We start from the raw sequence: 20613 nt of genomic DNA on the forward strand, positions 1-20613 counted from the left end.
TTCCACACCACCATGTGTACGTTGCTATCCTAGTGCCAAACATTTCACACAGCCGTTTCTTACTTGTCTGTGTTCCACACTAGAGTGTGAGCTCTTTGAGAAGAAAAGGAACCGTGTATTTCCAGTACTTATAAAGTGCCTGTCGTGTAGTAAGAACACAAGTATATGTGGGATAAATCAGTGGCCACAACGCCAATTTTATATTTGCGAATCATGTTAATATCCAATTATTCATTTGTGTATAAGTTCCCCTAATGGGAGAAGGCAGATGATTCTGCTCGGCACACGGATTTCCAGTACAGTATCCACTCCTTTTTATTTTCTTTCAAGCTAGCATATAGGAGGAGCTCTTTCTTACCTGACAGACCAACAGCTCCCCTGAGATAGAAATCTTTATCTTCCTGACCCTCTTCATCCTCAGAGGGCAGAGTTCTGGACACAGCAGACTCCAGGTCACGACTGAGGTCATAGTCATGGTCCCACTCCAGAGGGATGGAGTCCACACTGGCTGGGGTGTCTCGCCCAGACCTCTCGCCCTGGAGGGGCTGGGCGAGTGAGAGGGAGGGGTTGGAGGCGGGCTGGGGGGAGAGCGCGCTGTCCGCGGAGGTGTCGCGCCAGTGGAGGTCCGACAGAGCTGCAGCCTCCTCCAGCTCCAGCTCCCGGTCAGAGAGGTCGTGCTCGTCATCTGGGAGCTAGAAACGCAGTCAAGCCAGCCCTGTTACCGCAGCGCTCAGCTGACCCCCTTCCCACTCTGTGCTCCGCCTTTCACCAAATCTCAGCACTCAAGCTTATCGGGACCACATTCCTACCTCGCTGGGGGTAATTTTAAACTTCCTATCATCAAATAAATAAGTATCTTCTGATAACTTTTTTAAATGTCTTATACATGAATCTAGTCAGTTCTCAGTTTTATCATGGAAAAATGGAAATAATATTAAGACCTACTTCAAAGAATTGATATAAGATTAAATAAAATGTAAATAAAGGCAACCTAGTACCTAATCTGCAACACAGTAAGTACAGAATGGCACATATCAGGAACAAAAGGGAATTACTAATAAAACCTTAGCTGGTCCTTTTATACCTTATAGTCCAGATACAAAATATATTTTATCACAGAAGATTCCAAATATTCTAATAATAGCATCTTGACCATGAGATGTGATTATGGTAGCAATTAGGGAAATGGAAGAGAAAAAAGAAATTCAACTAAACAACCTCATCAATTGAGCCACTGTTTACATTGCTCACTTTCATCCCCTTGTTTCTTCTAGCAGCTTCTTTATCTTCCATGGAAGATGTGTACCAAGTACGCTTCTAAGCTCTTTGTACGTATATATGTTAACTCATCATGCCCAAAGCAATCCTTTCTACAAGGTAGGTACTGTTATTAAACCAGCTTTACAACTGAGGAAACCAAGGCAAGTGACGTGAAGTAACTTGCCCAAGGTGACGTAGTCAGAGCTGGGGCTGGAACCCAGGCACTCTGGCTCCAGAGTCCGGGCTCTTGCCCACTCAATGATGTTACCTAAGTCCACATTATTAATTCTCTTTAGATTTCATGATAATGAAAAAACAATGTCACTTACAGGCAGGCGAATCAGTTTCTTATGGTATCTTTCCACGCGCCCGAAGACCTCCTGACAGTAACGTCGGAGTTCATCCAACTCTTCTTCAATGAACGTGGCATCCAGGGGTTCACTCTTTTCTATCAGCTGTTCTCCTTGGGCAATTATCTGCTCAATCTTATTGTGGTTCAATGAGATTTCCTGCTGGAAGGCCTAGGGAGCACATATTGCACGTAATTTTTTATTGCTCACTTGGACATGAAGTAATTCTAAAATACATATTTAGAAAAACCATGTAGGGGATATTAAATTTACCATAGACAATGACAAGCCAAGAGGCTATGACTTTCTAAAGTAAAACATAAAAATTTTAAATCAGAACGGGAGGCAGAAATGGCATTGTTAGCATTCCATGACCAGAGAGGTGCCTTTCGCTAATAAAATTTACCACCGCAGACGGTGAGGGTAAGAGAATCATAGGAACAAACATTCAAACCCATCATAAAGTTGAGAGCACTGGTGGCCCCTGATGAAAAGCAATGGTAAGCAATATAGTGCCACTGCAATAAATTTAGCATTTTAAAGAATTATATTGGATATTTTAATTTTAGATTTCCTGACATGTCAAACGTGACGAAGGAAAGCCATCTGAATGACAATGTCACAAATTCTTCTCAGATGATTTTTTTAAATTGTTTCAGGACATAAGCAGGCATGATTATAATTATTTGAAAAAAAGGTAATTCTGGAGGATTATTTAGACTCATTCTATATGATTCAAAACAGTTCAGCTACAGGGGACAAGTTTCAGGGGATAAATTTTAATTCAACACAAGAATAAACTCTGGAGAAACTTCCCTGGTGGCGCGGTGGTTAAGACTCCGTGCTCCCAAAGCAGGGGGCCCGGGTTCGATCCCTGGTCAGGGAACTAGATCCCACATGCATGCGGCAACTAAGGGTTCGCATGACAAAACTAAGGAGCTGGCGAGCCGCAACCACGGAGCCCACCTGTCACAACTAAGACCCTACGCAACACCCCCCCCCCCAAAAAAGAATAAACTCTGGAATAGTTGAAATTGCACAATAATAAAAAGACTGCCAAGGGAGAAGGAGGGTGTTAATAAATGCCATGACCCTGTTAGAGTCCAAAAAGAAAAGATTCAACTACCACTTGGTAGAAAATGAAGCTTTTAAATATTGATTTACCTGTGAAATGACTTGCCAGAATTGAGGTGAAGGGAGGGATGGAGAGAGAGAGGCTGGGCAGAATACCAGGGCTATTTTAGGATTTTCTTTATCCTGAGAATCACTGATTAAAAGTAACTTCCTTGTTTTATTATAACAACCTTAAAGTTATGGGCATCACGACTATTCTTTAAAAAAAAAAAACTATCTTAGGAGGAAAATTTCACAAGCTGCACTGCACATTATTCAAGATGTTAAACACTCTTCCTTTCAGGGAATCCTTACATCTAATATATATCCCTCCCCATTTAAAATGTTTAACTAGCCACTGTGTTTGAGTTATACACTGAAACATACCAAACATGCTTAAAAACTAACTTGGCACCTAAGAATGTAGACTATGTGGAATGAAATCCCAATACGAGAAAGTTGAACTGCTCTGGATCATGTGAGTCAAACAATTAGAAGGTGCTGGAAACAAATCAGAAAATACAACGAGAACGAAAAACAACAATCCTGGCGATCAAGTTAATAATTAAAGTGTGTATGTTAACGGGAGTTGTATCTCTGGGTAATGCTCTTCATTTCATTTTTAATATCTTTCTTATTTTCTGAATTTGTTTTCAATCAAGAAGAACTAATTTTCTGGACATCCCTGGTGGCGCAGTGGTTGGGAGTTCACCTGCCAATGCAGGAGACATGGGTTCAAGCCCTGGTCTGGGAAGATCACAGAGTGGCTAAGCCCATGCACCACAACTACTAAACCCACGTGCCACAACCACTGAAGCCCGCGTGCCTAGAGCCCGTGCACTGCAATGAAGAGTAGCCCCCGCTTGCCGCAACTAGAGGAAACCCGCTCGCAGCAACAAAGATCCGATGCAGCCCAAAATAAAAAAATATAAATAAATAAATTTATAAAACAAAAAAAGAACAGTTCTTTAGTATGTTCTTCACAAAAGTATCTAAAAAATCCTTTCCTCTTCAGACTCTCTTAGCACTGATAATTTGAAAAAAAACCCTAATGTATCACCTTGAGTTGCTTTATTTTAGCTTGAACATCACACTCGGAAAAATGCTCAATGTTAGTGAGCTGCAAATCCATCTCTGTCAGCCACACCAGGATGCTGTCCCGTGCAGTCTCAAACTCCTCCCGCTGGCCAATGAAATGCTGGATGTGAAAAGAAAAGAATAACAGTGAAAAAGCCCACAAACACGTGCTGAGATGGAACCGCCAATTCCAACATTCTCCTGGAAAGTCATTTTCTCAACGAGCTACCAGAACCCTGCAATTTTTTGCCATGTAAATTCATGCTGGATACCTCAATCTCTTGCCATCCCAGTCTTACAAAGTCACTGAGACTATGTCCTAATATTGTGTACAAACGGCCCAATCCTGTCCTCCGGGCCTCTAGGCTACAGAGGAGGCGTAGCATAGACCTTGAGTCTGCGCAAGATGGAGGTGACGCGCTTCTGCAGGTTGTCCCATCTCTGGTTGCCTTCGTGGATCATGTGTTTCAGGCTGCATGCCGAGTCGGTGCGGTTCTCTCTGGCCAGGCGGCGGTACTGCTTGTTGATCAGTTCCAGCTGGGTCAGGGTCTCATGGACCTGTCGCTGGAAACCCTAAGACCACAAAGAGGCACATCAGACAGGGAGATCAGCGGAGGGCTCTCAGCAAGGGTGTCTGGGCTTCACATTGTGATGTCAGGCAGAACAGGAAGTCAGCTTTTCCCCCAAAATGGGAAAAGACAATTTCTAACCAGCATATACTTCCACTTGTTAAAGTCATATAATCGGTGTGGCTTAAGGAAAGGGAGTTGATCAAACAAAAATATGAAAGAAAATGGCAAACAGTAATAAATATATGTATATACACAAATACATATACAATATAAATATATAATATATGCACATACATAGAGAACATACATACATATGATATATACATATATATAGAATACACACATATACATATAACATGTACACATATATAACATATACATTAGAACATACACATATATAATATAGTTTTTAAAATAATTAACAGCCTGAAAAAACTTTCCCATAAAGCAAACTGATTACATAAATATGTATGTATGCCTAAATGTGAGTTTAAAATGTTCAAAATTTCTGATGTCCACACTGAGAAAAGATATCATAGCACTGTCTCTTTAATTTGTAAAATATGTTCTTTCCTAAGAAATCCAGAAATTGCCTCAATTCTGGTGTCTGTTAAAAAAAATAAAACTACCTTTTGCTGAAGGTCTTCTAAATGCAAGCTATTATTAACTTTTAAGAAAAACAGCTTAGTAAAAAAAGTGTGGAACATGCTCTGTTTCTTCTTTGTTGCCCTCCTGAATGACTCAGTTTTCATAAAACGTTTTCGAGCTGATGTGACACCTTACATAGTAGTAGCTATTTACTTCGGAGGTTACCCCATGCACAGCTTAGAGTTTCCACAGGTAAAATACTCTCTCTTCTTTTTCTCTGTAATGTAGCATAACCCTAGCGTAAGAATCATTTGGTCAAAATAAAACGAAGCTTTTTTATTTCAAACTTATGTGTATGATTTATGACTGATTTTCATCCTGGCATTGGACAGAAAATTGTATAACTGATTGGACTGTACTCATCTAAATCCCCAAGTTTTGCTTCCTTTGGCTTGTCACACTATTTACATGCCACCACACTTCTGCCTCTGAAATGGTTTTTCTTCTGAGGGTTGCTTTAAGAACCTTTATCCGAGTAAATCCAACCTTGTATTCTACAAACTTTAAATTATTTCCCCAGAAAAGGAAGTGGTAAGGAAAGTTCAGCTTTTGCCATTACTGGAAGTCACAGAATATGTTTTCTCACTGGCGTGAACACGGGCACCATGGTTGGGTACCCCAGCACACCCAGATCTGTCCCCAGTATTTGTGCAATTGAACAAAGACTGCCGTAAACAAAATTTTGTTTTTGTAATTTATTTCTGTCTCTTAAGAAAATTAACTACAAAGATAAGTAATAAAATCATTCATTTTAACTAGCTATATAACTATATAGCATTATAAGCTTAACTACATGGCTAACCTTTGCTATAAAATCTGAGGGTCTAAAATAGCACCAACAAGGATCTTACATAATCTGCTTTGGAGTGTAAGCCAACTATAGAAGGTTTAACCTTTATGAAGCTGAGTGTCATAAGATGCAGTACAAGAATATTTCCACTAGCACTGGTTCACACTGGGATGATCTGAAATCCACTGCAGAATTTACTGTGGCTTTTTACTAGAACTTTTCTAAGGGAAAAGCTTTTAGATAGGATTTTTTCCCCTGGAATTTAGTGGTATAGTAACATATAAGTGCATATTCAGACATCAGAATAACTTATTTATTTCACATAGTATTTGAACACTTTTATAGATTCATGACTTGCCCATCTATGACTCGTAGATTTTAAACTCCACAAGAACAAAAACTAAACTTCATGTTTAGTTCATAAACTTCATAACAGGCCTCCAAAAATGCCTGGTTAACTGGCATCACAAGGTAAAAATAAATCCAGCTGAATTTGGTTGGATTTTTTTAGTCTTAGTTTAAAATATCTCAGGGAGCTTGGGGCAGACTTAGCAACCAAGAATGATTTTTGTAAGATCCATGCATCAGAACTGCTCTCTGTCAGCGTATCTGAGAACACAACTGCCGATCAGTGGGCATTGATGGGAAAAGAAACTTCAAATTAAAAAATGGTCAGCTTAAGGCTACGTCAGGTCCTCTGTGAAAATGAGAGGCTGAGAAGTTGGGATTTCATCCTGTCCCAGCGACAGAGCAAGCCTCGAGACTGCCCAGAATGGCAAGGAACTAGAATCTGTTACTGAATGATTCCTTTGTTTATGAATACAATTATACTGCTGTCATTTTTGTCTCTATTATAAAATTGAAAAATCTTGGTGACTCAAGAATGGCGCTGCTCTTCATTTATAATTAGAGATGGTTTATGATTTAAAATATTTGATCAATTCTGGAGCCAATTCTATTTTATCAATGATTAAAAAATACATATATATCTATGCTCCAGTTAGGTTAAAAAAATCAAGAAAATACATTGAAAGACAGATAGATGTTTTTGTTTTTGTTCTTTAAACATCTTTATTGGAGTATAATTGCTTTACAATGGTGTGTTAGTTTCTGCTTCATAACAAAGTGAATCAGTTATTGATTCAGATATGTCCCCATATCTCTTCCCTCTTGTGTCTCCCTCCCTCCCACCCTCCCTATCCCACCCCTCTCGGTGGTCACAGAGCACCGAGCTGATCTCCCTGTGCTATGCGGCTGCTTCCCACTAGCTAGCTGTTTTATGTTTGGTAGTGTATATATGATCATGCCACTCTCTCACTTTGTCCCAGCTTACCCTTCCCCCTCCCCATATCCTCAAGTCCATTCTCTAAGAGGTCTGTGTCTTTGTTCCTGTCTTGCCCCTAGGTTCTTCATGATCATTTTTTTTTTGGCATGGAAAACCATCATATCTGAATCTTAGAAGGTTGACTGTAAAAAATTATGAGATCAAAAGAATGCCAAGATCTTTTGGGGGGAATCATGATTCGTGTTTTCTAACAGAATTGAATAATTCTATAATGTAATGAAGGGCATTACTACTTTATTTGTAATTCTTGACAATCTTAAAGTAAAAACTTCCTTTCTCTTCTTCTTTGCCTACTTATGAGGTAATAATAAAGATGGCCAGAAAGTCATCACCTAGCTGTTTGAACAAATAATATGTGGGTGAACAGATTGTTTAGGTCTTGGGACACCAACTACCAGCTGGCTACTCTCGTAGCAAAATAAAGATGAAATATTTGAAACCGAAAATCACCTCAAATTTCTTTAGTTCGTCCTTGGCAACTGTATAGAGCACCCCAGAAGAGCTGGGGAAGGCAGCTACCCTTTCCGAGCATTTCAGCCAATCTTCAAAACGAGAAAAGTCATCCAGAAACTTCTGCCACAATCTCCACGTCTCTTCAATTCTAAGACAGAAATGAAAGAACAGAATCTGATCGCTTGAGACTGTTTGTGCTCCAGAACCCTGTCTGGTACCTGCAACAGGACTAAGCGTGCCCAAAACAAGCAACCGGGTGCCAAAAAATAACCGTTCCTTGAGCCAAACTTGCCCAGACTGAAAAAGAAACAACTGTTTGAGCTAAGATGAAACAGCTGTGCGTGCGGGTGTGTGTGTGTGTGTGTGTGTGTGTGTGTGTGTGTGTGTGTGTGTGTGTGTGTGTGTGTGTGTGTGTGTGTGTGTGTTTAAACACACGTCCTGCAGCTCTGGATTTGGAATTAGTCAAACTGAGTAAGATAAGCTTATGGTGTGAACTGTTCTGGGTACACGCAAGGAAGTTTAAAAGTGCAACACCGTGGGCTTCCCTGGTGGCGCAGTGGCTGAGAGTCCGCCTGCCGATGCAGGGGACGCGGGTTCGTGCCCCGGTCCGGGAAGATCCCACATGCCGCGGAGCGGCTAGGCCCGTGAGCCATGGCCGCTGAGCCTGCGCATCCGGAGCCTGTGCTCCGCAACGGGAGAGGCCACAGCAGTGAGAGGCCCACGTACCGCCAAAAAAAAAAAAAAAAAGTGCAACACCGTGCCTGCAGTGCACACTCATACCAAGCTTCCATTGAACTTATACTAAGGTTTGAAAATCCATTTAAGTTCAATGTCAAATTTACCCTAATCAAAATCTACCAATGATGGCAAGATAAACAGTATCCTTTCAAGAGTTCCCCAGAGAGCACAAAGATTATGTGCCTGAAGTCACTGTGATAATTTTCTAACATAATCACTATTTTTTTTACCACCTTGAATTTCAAAGGGCTTAAAGATATGTCCTTTGTTTTATTATTTCCTTTTCCATGAAAGAATGTTAGTTTTCCAGAGCACTAATTCTGTAACATTATATTTGTTCAGCAAGGGCGTATTTTAATTTCTCTGAATTATATTTAAACTGTTAGGTCAGGTGTAACTTGGCTTGTTATATTTATATATGACCTTTATACGTACTTATTTTCCCAAGTAAACGTAGATGATGGCAACTTTGGGAAACCAAGGCTATTTTTGGACATTGCAACCAAAAGCAAATAGTGAACCGTAGACACTCTGGGTTTTTTTTGGTCCTTCCTCTTTCGCAACTGTTTGCACAGCCCGGCTTACTTTAGCCTTCTTTCCATGGACACAGCGCAGATATTTCTCCATCGCCGGTCCAGGTTGCGCGTAGCCTGCTGGATGGACCCGCACTCGGCATCTGTGGCACAGGCATCACAGTCATGCAGGAGAACCTCGCACAGGTTGAGGACAGAGGCCACACCCGTGCTGTGTTTCTCTATGTCTCTCTGAAGCTCCTGCAGGGAAGGAGACATGCTTCATTCAAACGCTTGCGTACAGATGGGAGAAACCGCAGCAGTATATTCACTGACTCAGAAATGCTCAGGCAAAACCTCGACAAACATTTCATTTGTTTGAACGCATGAAGTTTCTTCAAGTTCCTTTATAAAATACCGCAACCTCAAAAGTATGAGAAAATGAATCTAGAAATATTTTAGCTATGTGAGCAAAGCCAAAATATCAACTGAACAAATAAAAGAGACTACGTCAACTGTATTGAGTAAAATGAGCTTCTTTAGTGATAGAAAAATGATTCTTGCCCCAGTCTCTACTTCACAGATTTTCCCTTCCATTCCAATCCATAGATCAATCAGTCAAAGGAATACATGTGCTCCTGTTAAGAGCTGGCACTCAAAAACTGGGATTTGATCTCCAAAGATCTACAAACTGTTTTAAACAGTTAATGCCCCCATCATTAAAAGGTACCATGGTTGAAGGGACCTAGGTTTTCTGTCATGTATGGCATCGTTCTCATCAGCAGCTTCCTCAGTGAGCAAATTTAAATGTAGGACAGAAACAGGAAGATATGAAATATGATAATGAAGTTCAATTTTTGTTAATATTTTTATTTTATATTTTTAGACCAGCAATTCCTGTGATAACGTCCATATAACTGAGAGGTTATGCAAGAGATTTGAAACGACAGTTTAGTGAAATAGAAATATTGTACAGAATTTATTTTCTTGTGACTATGGAGTTTATGAAATCTCCAAAATTAATCAAAGGCACTGTTATTGCATTCAACAATAAGCTAGAGTTTGTATAGAAGATATTAGAACATGGTGTTAAGGAGAAAAACAGGAAGAAGAATATACATACAAGAATATAAATCCCAGCTAACTAAGTTGAGGAATTATCAAGAGAAAAGCTAGGCAAATTCGAGAACTGTATAAAAGAAAAGGAAAATACATTGAGGACCTTGATGAATAGGGCAAGCAAAACATGACACCAACAGGCCTCCTTTTTAATAATGGAATACTCTGAGTAAATTGAGTTAAAAGCTCAACAGAAAAAATAATGCACATGTTGCATTTATATTCTATGTGGTTAATATGAAGATTTCACATGGTAGAACTCTGGGCAAATTCAATGCCTTGTTTATCATTCACCTGTTGATGAATACTTAGGTTGTTTACATGTATTCACTTGTAAATAATGCTGCAATGAACATGGGGGTGGAGATATCTTCTTCAAGATAGTGATTTCATTTCCCTCAGATACATACAAAAGTGGAATTGCTGGAACATATATGGTAATTCTATTTTTAATTTTTTGAAGAAAGTCCATACTCTTTTCCATTGTGGCTGCACCAACTTACATTCCCACCAACAGTGTACAAGGGTTCCATTTTCTCCAAATCCCTGCCAGTACTTTTTATCTCTTGACTTTTGATAATAGCCATTTTAACAGGTGTGAGGTGATATATCATTGTGGTTTTTATTTGCATTTCCATGATGATTAGTGATGCTGAGCATCTTTTCATGTACCTGTTGGCAATTTGACTATCTTCTTTGTAAAAATGTCTATTCAGGGCTTCCCTGGTGGCGCAGTGGTTGAGAGTCTGCCTGCCCATGCAGGGGACGCGGGTTCCTGCCCTGGTCCGGGAAGGAAGATCCCACATGCCGCGGAGTGGCTGGGCCCGTGAGCCATGGTCACTGAGCCTGCGCGTCTGGAGCTTGTGCTCCACAACGGGAGAGGCCACAACAGTGAGAGGCCCGCGTACCGCAAAAAAAAAAAAAAAAAAAAGAAAAGTCTATTCAGGTCGTTTGCTCATTTTTAAATTGGATAATTTATTTTTTGCTATTCATCTGTAGGAATTCTTTGTATATTTTAGATATTAACCCCTGATCAGATATGTGGTTTGCAAACATTTTCTCTCATTCTTAGGTTGCCTTTGCATTTGGTTGAGCATTACTTTTGCTGTGCAGAAGCTTTATAGTTTGATTTAGTCACACCTATTCATTTTTGTTTTTGTTGGTTGTGCTTTCAAAAATCACTGCCAAGACCAATGTCAGGAAGCCTTTTCCCTATGTTTTGCTCTAGGTTTCAGGTCTTAAATTTAAGTCTTTTATCCATTTCAAGTTAATTTTTCTAAGCTGTGTAAAATAGAGGTCTAGTTTAACTCTTTTGCATGTGAATATCTAGTTTTTCCAACACAATTTTTTGAAAAAACTACCTTTTCCCCATCGAGTATTCTTATTAGTCAAATATTAGTTGACTGTGTATGTGTGGGTTTATTTCTGGGCTCTCTATTCTGTTCCACTGGTCTATGTATCTGTTTTTATGCCAGTACCATATTGTTTTGATTACTATAGTTTTGAAATACAATTTGAAAGCATAACGTGTGATGCCTCCAGCTTTGTTCTTCTTTCTCAGGACTGCTTTGGCTATTAGGGGTCTTTTTTGGTTCCATATGACTTTTAGGATTTTTTTCTATTTCTGTAAAGTGCCATTGGAATCTTGACAGGGATTGCATTGAATCTATACATTGCTTTGGTTGTATGCACATTTTAACAATATTAATTCTTCCAATACATGGACTATCTTTCCATTTATTTGTGTTTTATTCAATGTCTTTCATCAATGTCTTATAGTGTCAGAGTACAGATTTTTCACCTCCTTGGTTGAATTTATTCCTAAGTATTTTACTGTTTTTAATGTTATTGTAAACAGGATTGCTTTCTTTGTTTATTTTCCAGATACTTCATTGTTAGTATATGGAAACACAGTGATGTTTGTATGTTGAATTTGTATGCTACAACTTTCCTGAATTTATTAGTTATAAAAGTCTTCTGGTGGAGTCTTTAGGATTTTTCTATATATAAGACCATGTCACCTGCAAACAGAGACAATTTTTACATCTTCCTTTCTGAGCTGGATGTCTTTTATTTCTTTTTCTTGTCTGAGTTCTCTGGCTAGGCCTTCTAGTGCTATGTTGAATCGAATTGGTGAGAGTGGGTACCCTTGTCCTGTTTCTGATCTTAGAGGAAAAGCTTTCAATCTTTCACCACTGAGTATGTTAGCTGCGGGTGTGTCATATATGTCCTTTATTATGTTGGGGTCCATTCCTTCTGCACCCAATTTGTTGAGAGTTATTATCATTTGAATTTTGTCAAATGCTTTCTCTGCATCTATTGTGATGATCGTATGATTTTTATCTTTCATTTTAGTAATGTAATATATTACATTTACTGATTTGCATATGTTGAATCATTCTTACATTCCAGAACGAATCCAACTTAATCACAGTGTATAATCCTTTTAATGTGCTGATGAATTTGGTTTGCCAGTACTTTGTTGAGAATTTTTGCATCGATATTCATCAGGCATATTGGTTGATAGTTTTCTTTTCCTATGGTGTCCTTACCTGGCTTCAGTATCAGGGTAATGCTGGCCTCATAAAACGAGTTTGAAAATGTTCTTTTCCCTTCAATTTGTTAGAAGAGTGAGATGAATTGGCTGTAAATGTTTGGTAGAGTTCACCTATGAAACCATCTGGTCTTGGACTTTTTGTTGGGAGGTTTTAAATTATTGATTCCACCTCCTTTCATTATTGATCTGCTCAGATTTTCTATTTCTTCATGATTCAATATTGGTAGATTGTATGCTTCTAGGAATTATCCACTTCTCCTAGGTTGTCCAAATTGTTGGCTTATAATTGTTCAGAGTAGTCTCTTATGATCCTTGGTATTTCTTGTAATGTGCCCACTTTCGTTTATAATTTTTATTTATTTTGGTCCTCTCTCTCTTTTAATTGATTACTCTAGCTAAAACTTTGTCAATTTTGTTTATAATTTCAAAGAACCAACTCAGTTTCATTCATCTTTTCTGTTGTTTTCCTATTCTGTATTTCATTATTTCTGCTCTACTCTTTATGATTTCCTTCCTTTTGCCAACTTTGGGCTTAGTTTTTTCATTTTTTTTCTAGTTCCTTGAGGTATAAAGTTAGGCTGTTCATTTGAAATCCTTATTTTTTCTTAATGGAAGCATTTATCACTATAAACTTTTCTCCTAGAACTGCTTTTGCTGCATCCCATAAGTTTTGGTATGTTGGGTTCCTTTTTTTGTTTATCTCCAGATATTTTTTTATTTCTCTTTTGATTTCTTCTTGGATCCACTGGTTGTTCAGGAGTGTGTTGTTTAATTTCCATGTATTTGTTAATTTTCCAGCTTTCTTCCTGTTATTGATTTCTAGTCTCACATCATTGTGGCTGGAAAAGATACTTGATGCAATGTCCATTTTCTTGAATTTATTAAGACTAGTTTTGTGATCTAACATATAATCTCTCCTGGAAAACGTTCCATGCTCTGAGGTTGGGGTGGGCCTGGGGGTGCTGCTGGCTGGGCCCTAGAGTCACCTCTGACTGGGTGAGGTCACAGGGTACGTCCCTTGGCAGGGCAGTGCCACTGGTTGGACCCTGTGATTGGGCAGGGCTACAAGCTGGTCTCTGCAATTGGCCTTTTTTAAAATATTTATTTATTTATTATTTATTTAATTTCTTTTTGGCTGTGTTGGGTCTTAGCTGTGACACGCAGGATCTTTCGCTGTGGTGTGTGGGCTTCTCTCTGGTTGTGGCGCACAGGATCCAGAGCACGTGGGCTGTGTAGTTTGTGGCACGTGGGCTCTCTAGCTGAGGTGCGCAAGCTCAGTAGCTGTGGAGCGCGGGCTTAGTTGCCCTGCGGCATGTGGGATCTTAGTTCCCTGACCAGGGATCGAACCCGCGTCCCCTGCATTGGAAGGCGGATGCTTTACCACTGGACCACCAGGGAAGTCTCACTGTAATTGCTCTTGATGGGGTCTTAGGCTGTGCTCCCAGACCAGAAGGTGCTGCTGGCTGGACTCTGTTCAGGTGAGGCCTCAGGCTGTGCTCTGTGATCATGCAGGGCTGCAGGCTGTGCCCTGGAGTTGGGCAGGGCCACAGTCTAGGCTTTGCCATCAGGTAGACCGCTGGCTGTGCTCCCCTGTTGGGCAAGATTACTGGTCAGGCTCTCTGGTTAGGAGAGCCTGCCAGCTGAATCCCACAGTGAGTGGGCCTAGAGACTGTGCTCCATGGTCTAGCTGGGCTGTTGTCTAAGCTTTCTTCTTGGGTGGGGTCGCAGGCTATGCTTGGTAATTGGACGGGGTCACTGGCTGGGCTTCCTGACCAGGCAAGGTTGCAGGCTGTGTTCAGTAATCAGACAAGGCCCTTGGGTGGACTCCACCACTGAGCAGAGCTGTAGTCTGGGCTCCATGGCTGGGTGTGGTTGTAGGTTGGGCTCTGAGGATGCCTAAGGTCACTGTTCAGGCTCCTTGGTTATGCAAGGCCAGAGGCTATGCTCAACAGTTGGTAGGGCTTCTGGCTTGGCTCCCCGCCCAAGCAGGGCTGTTGGATGGGCTCCATGGCTGCCTGGATTCTCTGGCCAGGCTTCCTGGTGGGGGGGGTACGGAGACTGTGCTCAGCTGTTGGGTGGGGCTGGGAATCTGCCTCCCTGCCCAGGCCGGGGGGTAGAAAGAGCTCCAAGGCCTGTAATGCCAGTTGTCTGGGGACCCAAATGAAGCAGAGCTACTAACTGAGTTTGCAGGCTACACGGGGCCGCTGGCTGGTCTCTGCTGATGAGCAGAGACGCTGGCTGGCATCTCTGCTGGGTGCAGCTGCAAGCAGGAATGCAGCCCACCCAGATCTGAGTGCAGGTGCTGTAAGCCGCACACCCCTTCTCCATCGCTATCTGATCCCCCGTGACGGAGCCTCATAGGTTTCCTTAGTGACCCCCATGAAGAGAGACCCAAGCGGGCCTCCTGGGAAGCGTCACACAATACTGGGGGAGCTGGGTGTCCACTTTGGCCTCTCTCTGTTTGTTTAATTTTCGGCCATGCCCCACAGCTTGCAGGATCTTAGTTCCCTGACTAGGGATTGAACCTGGGTCCCTGGCAGTGAGAGTATGGAGTCCTAACTACTGGACGGCCAGGGAATTCCCCACCTTGGCCTCTCTTTTCCAACTGGAGAAACCACAGGCTGGGGCGCTCTGCTGTGGTGTGCCAGCCTGGGGCAGGCGATGTGGGCAGAGTGCAGCCACTCCTCTCACCTTCTAACATGGTCCTTCTCGGTCTCTGATGTCCAAGGGCTGCTGCAGCCTCACCCTGGGTTCTGGGATTTTCACAATGGTGTCCTGTCTATGGATAGTTGCTTGTTGGTCTTCTTGTGATGGGGACTTAAGTCAGGAATGGCTTATGCCACCGTCTTGGTGACATCACTCCTCCATATACTTTTGAATCTCTCTCAGAGGGGAGACTCATAAGGGGAAACCACTGTGGGAACCAGTGATGGCGTGTGAAACCCAGAACTCTAATTGACGAACTGTTGGAGGCTCAGTGTGGACACCTCTGACCCACCCAGCCATGGGGGCCCCCCAATTTGGTGAGATTTACCTCCAGGAGCTTGACCAGGTTAACACAGTAAACACTGGAGAAAAGTCCCCCTGTGCTTCTGCTCAGAAGTTTTTGTTCAGATCAATATATAAAATAAGGCTTGAGGGGGTCTTATAATTATATAAGTACCCAAATACAGATCACAATTTTAGTCTCAGTTTTAACTTCCATTGGTGATGGCCTCAAATTGTCACTGGATTTATTCTTTTTCATTTATAACACAGAGGAATCGGACAAAACGTTCTCTGAAGCCATCTCAAGTCTATATATACTTCTGCCCAATTAAATCTATAAGAATTAAGTACATTGGCAAGAGAGACATATAGAAACTCCACATAGGGAAATAGAAGACGATGTATTTTTACCAATTTAATCTGTCCATTTAAATATTTGTCAGAATTTTTCTCTTTGGAGACAGATTACTATTTATCTGTCTTTTCAAACATGGATCCCCAAACGCTACAATTTTTACAAAATCATGGTCAAACAATTTCCATAAAGGAAACTAGTAAATATGATATGATTAAAATAAACTTTGCTAAGCGCCCACTTTATGCTGGGCACTGTGCTAAGTGCTTTTCTTGTTAACCTTTTACAATAACTCAGGGAGCCGTGTACTCATTGTCAGCAACCTATATGTTAGGAAGCTGAGGGTTAAGAGTTCATTACTTTGCTCTGGTTCACACAGAGAAGTGGTGAGGCCAGGACTGGAATCCAGAAAGTCTTCAATTTTAACTACTGGTATACAGGTTTTTTTTTTTAACCTTTAAATTTTAATTAAAAGGCTACATGAACATTTATTAATATATTAAAAAGTCAAAAACGGCTACTAAGCTTCCAATGAAGTAGTACCCTTTTCATTTCACTCCTGATTCTTCTCCAGAAAAAACCATTTCCACCTCTTGTAGCTCTGTCTTCTGGTTTTTACTTCTGTTTTTCTAAGTAACATGTTTATATTGCTATTTCTTGATTTCTAAATGTTAGACATTATCAGTGCTTCTGCAGCAGAGAAGGAATAAACTTCTACGTGACTCACGGGGCTCCAATGACTATTTTAGCATCTCTTATAGCTAGAGCAATAATCACGTCTTTGCATGATTATGGTGTTTTAATACTTTTCACATTTAAGCAACAAAATATGCTATGGTTATATTTCTTCTCTTACATAACTTTTTGTTTTTCTAAAATCAATAGTTCTCTATCTCTCTCTCTCTCCCTCGCTCTCTTTTTCTCTTTAAAATATGACCCAGCAATTCCACTACTGGGCATGTACCCAGAGAAAACCATGATTCAAAAAGACACATGCACCCTAATGTTCACTGCAGCACTATTTACAACAGCCAGGACATGGAAGCAACCTAAATGTCCATCAATAGAGAAATGGATAGAGAAGATGTGGTACGTATATACAATGGAATATTACTCAGCCATAAAATAGAATGAACTTGGGTCATTTGTAGAGACATGGCTGGACCTAGAGACGGTCATACAGAGTGAAGTAAGTTAGAAGAGAAAAACAAATATCGTATATTAATGCATAGATGTGGAATCTGAAAATACGGTCATGGATGACCTTATTTACAAAGCAGAAATAGAAGCACAGATGTAGAGAACAAAAACGTATGGATACCAGGGTGGAAAAGGGGGGGTGTGGGAGGAATTGGGAGATTGGGATTGACATATACACACTATTGATACTATGTATAAAATAGATAACTAATGAGAATATACTGTATAGCTCAGGGAACTCTACTCTGTGCTCTGTGGTGACCTAAATGAGAAGGAAATCCAAAAAGGAGGGGATAGATGTATACATATAGCCGATTCACTTTGCTGTACAGTATAAACTAACCGAATACTATACAGCAACTATAATAAAAAAAAATTTATATTGCTAACTGCTATTCTTTCTCTTATGGTGCTAATAAAGCTCCTTCCAGGATGGTTAAGCCCATCAGGTCATCTGGTTCAACCTTTCCTTCCTTGGAGATGTTCCTCTTAGAGCACCCAGACTCCCTGCTCCTGTCTGGACAGGCTTTTCCTAGGTTGCAGTACCATTGTCATTTGGGACTTCCCTTTACCATCATCCTGGGGACTTCCTTCTCCTGGGTTGAATATTATTTTTCCTCTCATTTCAGTATATGGAGCATATCTTTCATTAGCTTCTTGTGAATGTGTGCACAGAAGGTAAATATTTTATATATGAAGTGGCAGATATATTATTCTAAATCATAAAAAATTTTCTCAGCTTTTTGAAGGCATTCCGTCATTGTCTACTAGCTTCCATCCTTGTTTTGGAGAAATCCAACTTTTTCATCTTGGAAGCCTTAAAATCTTCTTTTATCCCCCATGTTCTGAAATTTCATTATAGCTTTGTTTTTAATTTTCCTGGGCACCTGTAGGGTTTGTGTTCTAGAAGTGTGTAAATTTTCAATCTGGGAATGCTTTTTCTGCATTACTCCTTTGGTAATTTCTTCCTTTCCATTTTATTTTGGGGGCAGGGGGACTTTTACAGAATAACTGAATTGGATTTTGAAACTCTCGTGTAAATCCTGGCTGCAGCATAAGCCTGGCTAGTGACCTCATGAGAGGCGATGCTGTGGGGTTTGGCACAGAGTCTTTCCCTTAATCCCTCTGTTTTTAACAGAGTGGCTCCAGCACAGATGGCGTCCTGTGTCATCGAATCCCAAGTCCCTCTGGATGGCCTTCTCCAGAGAGTCAACAAAGCAGAGCTGCCTGACTAGCTGGGCTTAGGGGAAATCTGCTCATCTCACCACTCCTTTCTCAGACTTTCACGCCATTTTCCCTTTAAAGCCCCACAGACTTGATAGCTCCACTTCCTGGGTGAGCATTTTGGGAACTCTGCGGCGTGAATCAGCTTTCTCCATCCTCCACTCTGCTAACACCATCACTGTTCATCTGTCTACTTTCCACCTTCCAAATTCTCTCGGATGTCTGGCAGCTCTATCATCTTCTCTTCTGTTCTTTTTGCCATCGTAGGTTTTGACCTTTTATTTGATTAGGGTTTTAGTAGCGGCTGCAACTACGGATGCGTATAATCAATTTCCCATACTTAACTAGATACTGTTTTGATTTTCTCACATTTGCTAAATTACAATACTGGTCATTAGCATTTTAACTCTTGTCACATGTAGATATCATTACCATGTTCTCCAGGAGAATGTGGGGGAGCTGGAGGCCAACCACAACCCCCAGAGTTAATCATCAGAATTTCAAACATCAGAGAGTCCCATCAAAGGGTTTTATTCTTACAGAAAATTGAAAAATGTCCTGCTAACAATTTCTTAAAAAATAAATGCTAATTTAAACATCCAACACCTAAAAACTGTATTTTAATAACTGTTCTCTTTGTAAAATAAAATACATAAACTACTTCATAGGACTGAAGAAATAGGTCTGTTTATACATTTTTTTAAAGTTAAGCAACTTGAATATAATGGCTTAATGTAATGGAAATAACCAGAGCGCAGGCAGAATTTTCAAGGACAATCTAAAAGCATGAAGTAGCAATACTTCTTATGGGGGATTTATGGTGTTTATTACTGACAGCTGGAGTCTACTGTGCTGAGTAAGAATAAGCAAGGGGAGTGGGAAGTGAAAATCCCTTCTGTACGTATTTTTCAGGGTCACCCTCTTTTGCTTTGCTGGGTTGTGTATTGTGCTGTATTTGCTACACACATGAAGATGACATTACAGTATGTGGTCTGCAGGTCATGCAGTCCTCCTTGCAAAACAAAATTATGTTAGACTCTAAAAACTCTAAGTATGCACTGTGATCTTTCTCCAAAGGCTGTATGCAGAAAAAAGAAAAAGGCTCGTTTCTAAGTCCATGGTTGTGAGTTTGCGACCCACAAATAAATAAACAAAACTGTCAGCACTGTTGTGGATACATTATTGCAGCTCAACCTAATCTACCATCTTAGGATGGCTTCTTGGCAGACCAGTGACATTAACCCTACGATGGCAGACCTTCTTAAGAGTCAACTTTGTGAGGAGATGGAACCTATTTGCCCCAAACACCTCTCTAGCCAATGCCTTCCCTTTCTCACCAGTCCTGCCCAGCTTCCTCCAGATTTTCCATCCTAATTCACCATCTCACAATCACATCTCTATTCTGGCCAGGAGGACAGATTTTCAAGAACCTATTAACTTTCCTTCCATTGTTTTACATCTTACCTGCTGCTTGTTAAGCTTTTTCTGTATTTCTTCTGAGTCACAGGAATCGTAGACGATGGGCTTGGCCAGCTCTGACTCTATGTGGGCCAGCCACGTTCTCAGGCTGCTCATGTTTTTATCCAGCTGCTGTACGGCGACCAGGGTCTCCTTCAGCTTCTTTACCCTGTGGGCAGAGAAGGAGAGACATCAACTTCAGTGAGAGGCTTCACTCATGTTTCCCTCATGAGCAGAAGCCAGCACTGGGTCTAAAGCCAGAGTCCAGCCTGGCTCAGCCACCTACTGGCTGTGTGACTGTGGGCAGCTGTACACCCCTCCTGTGTCTCTGTTTCTTTGCCTATAAAATGGAAATGAAGTAAGAGTACTTGTGAGATTTAAATGAGGTGAATGACAGAGGGTGCCAGTACATGGGAAACATTAAAAAAATATCAACCACGGTTATACTCAGCACAGCTATACTAATATAACAGTGATAGAAACCTCATGGTTGTCATAGAAATTATTACTTTCACAAATAATATAATCTATACTACTTGACTTTTGCAAATAATATAAGTTATACTACTATGAAGAATAACTGGGAGGAAAAAGTTAACCTTTCCAGTGGATTGTCACCAAACAGATTACACATCCATGGTTCTAATCACTTTACCCCCTGTGGGATGTATTTCAGCAATATTGTGGCAGAAACTCAGTCATAAGAAGAAAGCACACTGAAGATAAAACTATCAGTGAGATATAACATGCACTTAAGCAATTTGAGCTTTAATGATGCCGTATCACGTTAAAGGTAACTAAGGACCTGTTGGATTGTAAGTGGCAGAGGGCAGGTACCCAATCTTCCACCTGAA

General features: G+C 40.7%; 1 protein-coding gene across 4 annotated transcripts in view; it reads right to left on the bottom strand.

The window, feature by feature from the left end:
• SYNE1 (spectrin repeat containing nuclear envelope protein 1) overlaps positions 1-20613 on the bottom strand; it is a 457027-nt gene that overhangs the window by 23470 nt on the left and 412944 nt on the right. For all 4 annotated transcript variants that reach the window (XM_073789748.1, XM_033867854.2, XM_033867855.2 and 1 more), the window contains 7 exons: positions 19766-19928; positions 8932-9119; positions 7606-7756; positions 4191-4373; positions 3784-3921; positions 1590-1781; positions 359-692 (listed from right to left, as the gene is read on the bottom strand). In XM_073789748.1, coding sequence (XP_073645849.1) covers positions 359-692; positions 1590-1781; positions 3784-3921; positions 4191-4373; positions 7606-7756; positions 8932-9119; positions 19766-19928 — 1349 coding nt within the window. The remainder of the gene's footprint in view (positions 1-358; positions 693-1589; positions 1782-3783; positions 3922-4190; positions 4374-7605; positions 7757-8931; positions 9120-19765; positions 19929-20613) is intronic.

The sequence above is a fragment of the Tursiops truncatus genome, chromosome 12, assembly GCF_011762595.2.
Source record: "Tursiops truncatus isolate mTurTru1 chromosome 12, mTurTru1.mat.Y, whole genome shotgun sequence".
In the NCBI taxonomy this organism is placed as follows: Eukaryota; Metazoa; Chordata; class Mammalia; order Artiodactyla; family Delphinidae; genus Tursiops; species Tursiops truncatus.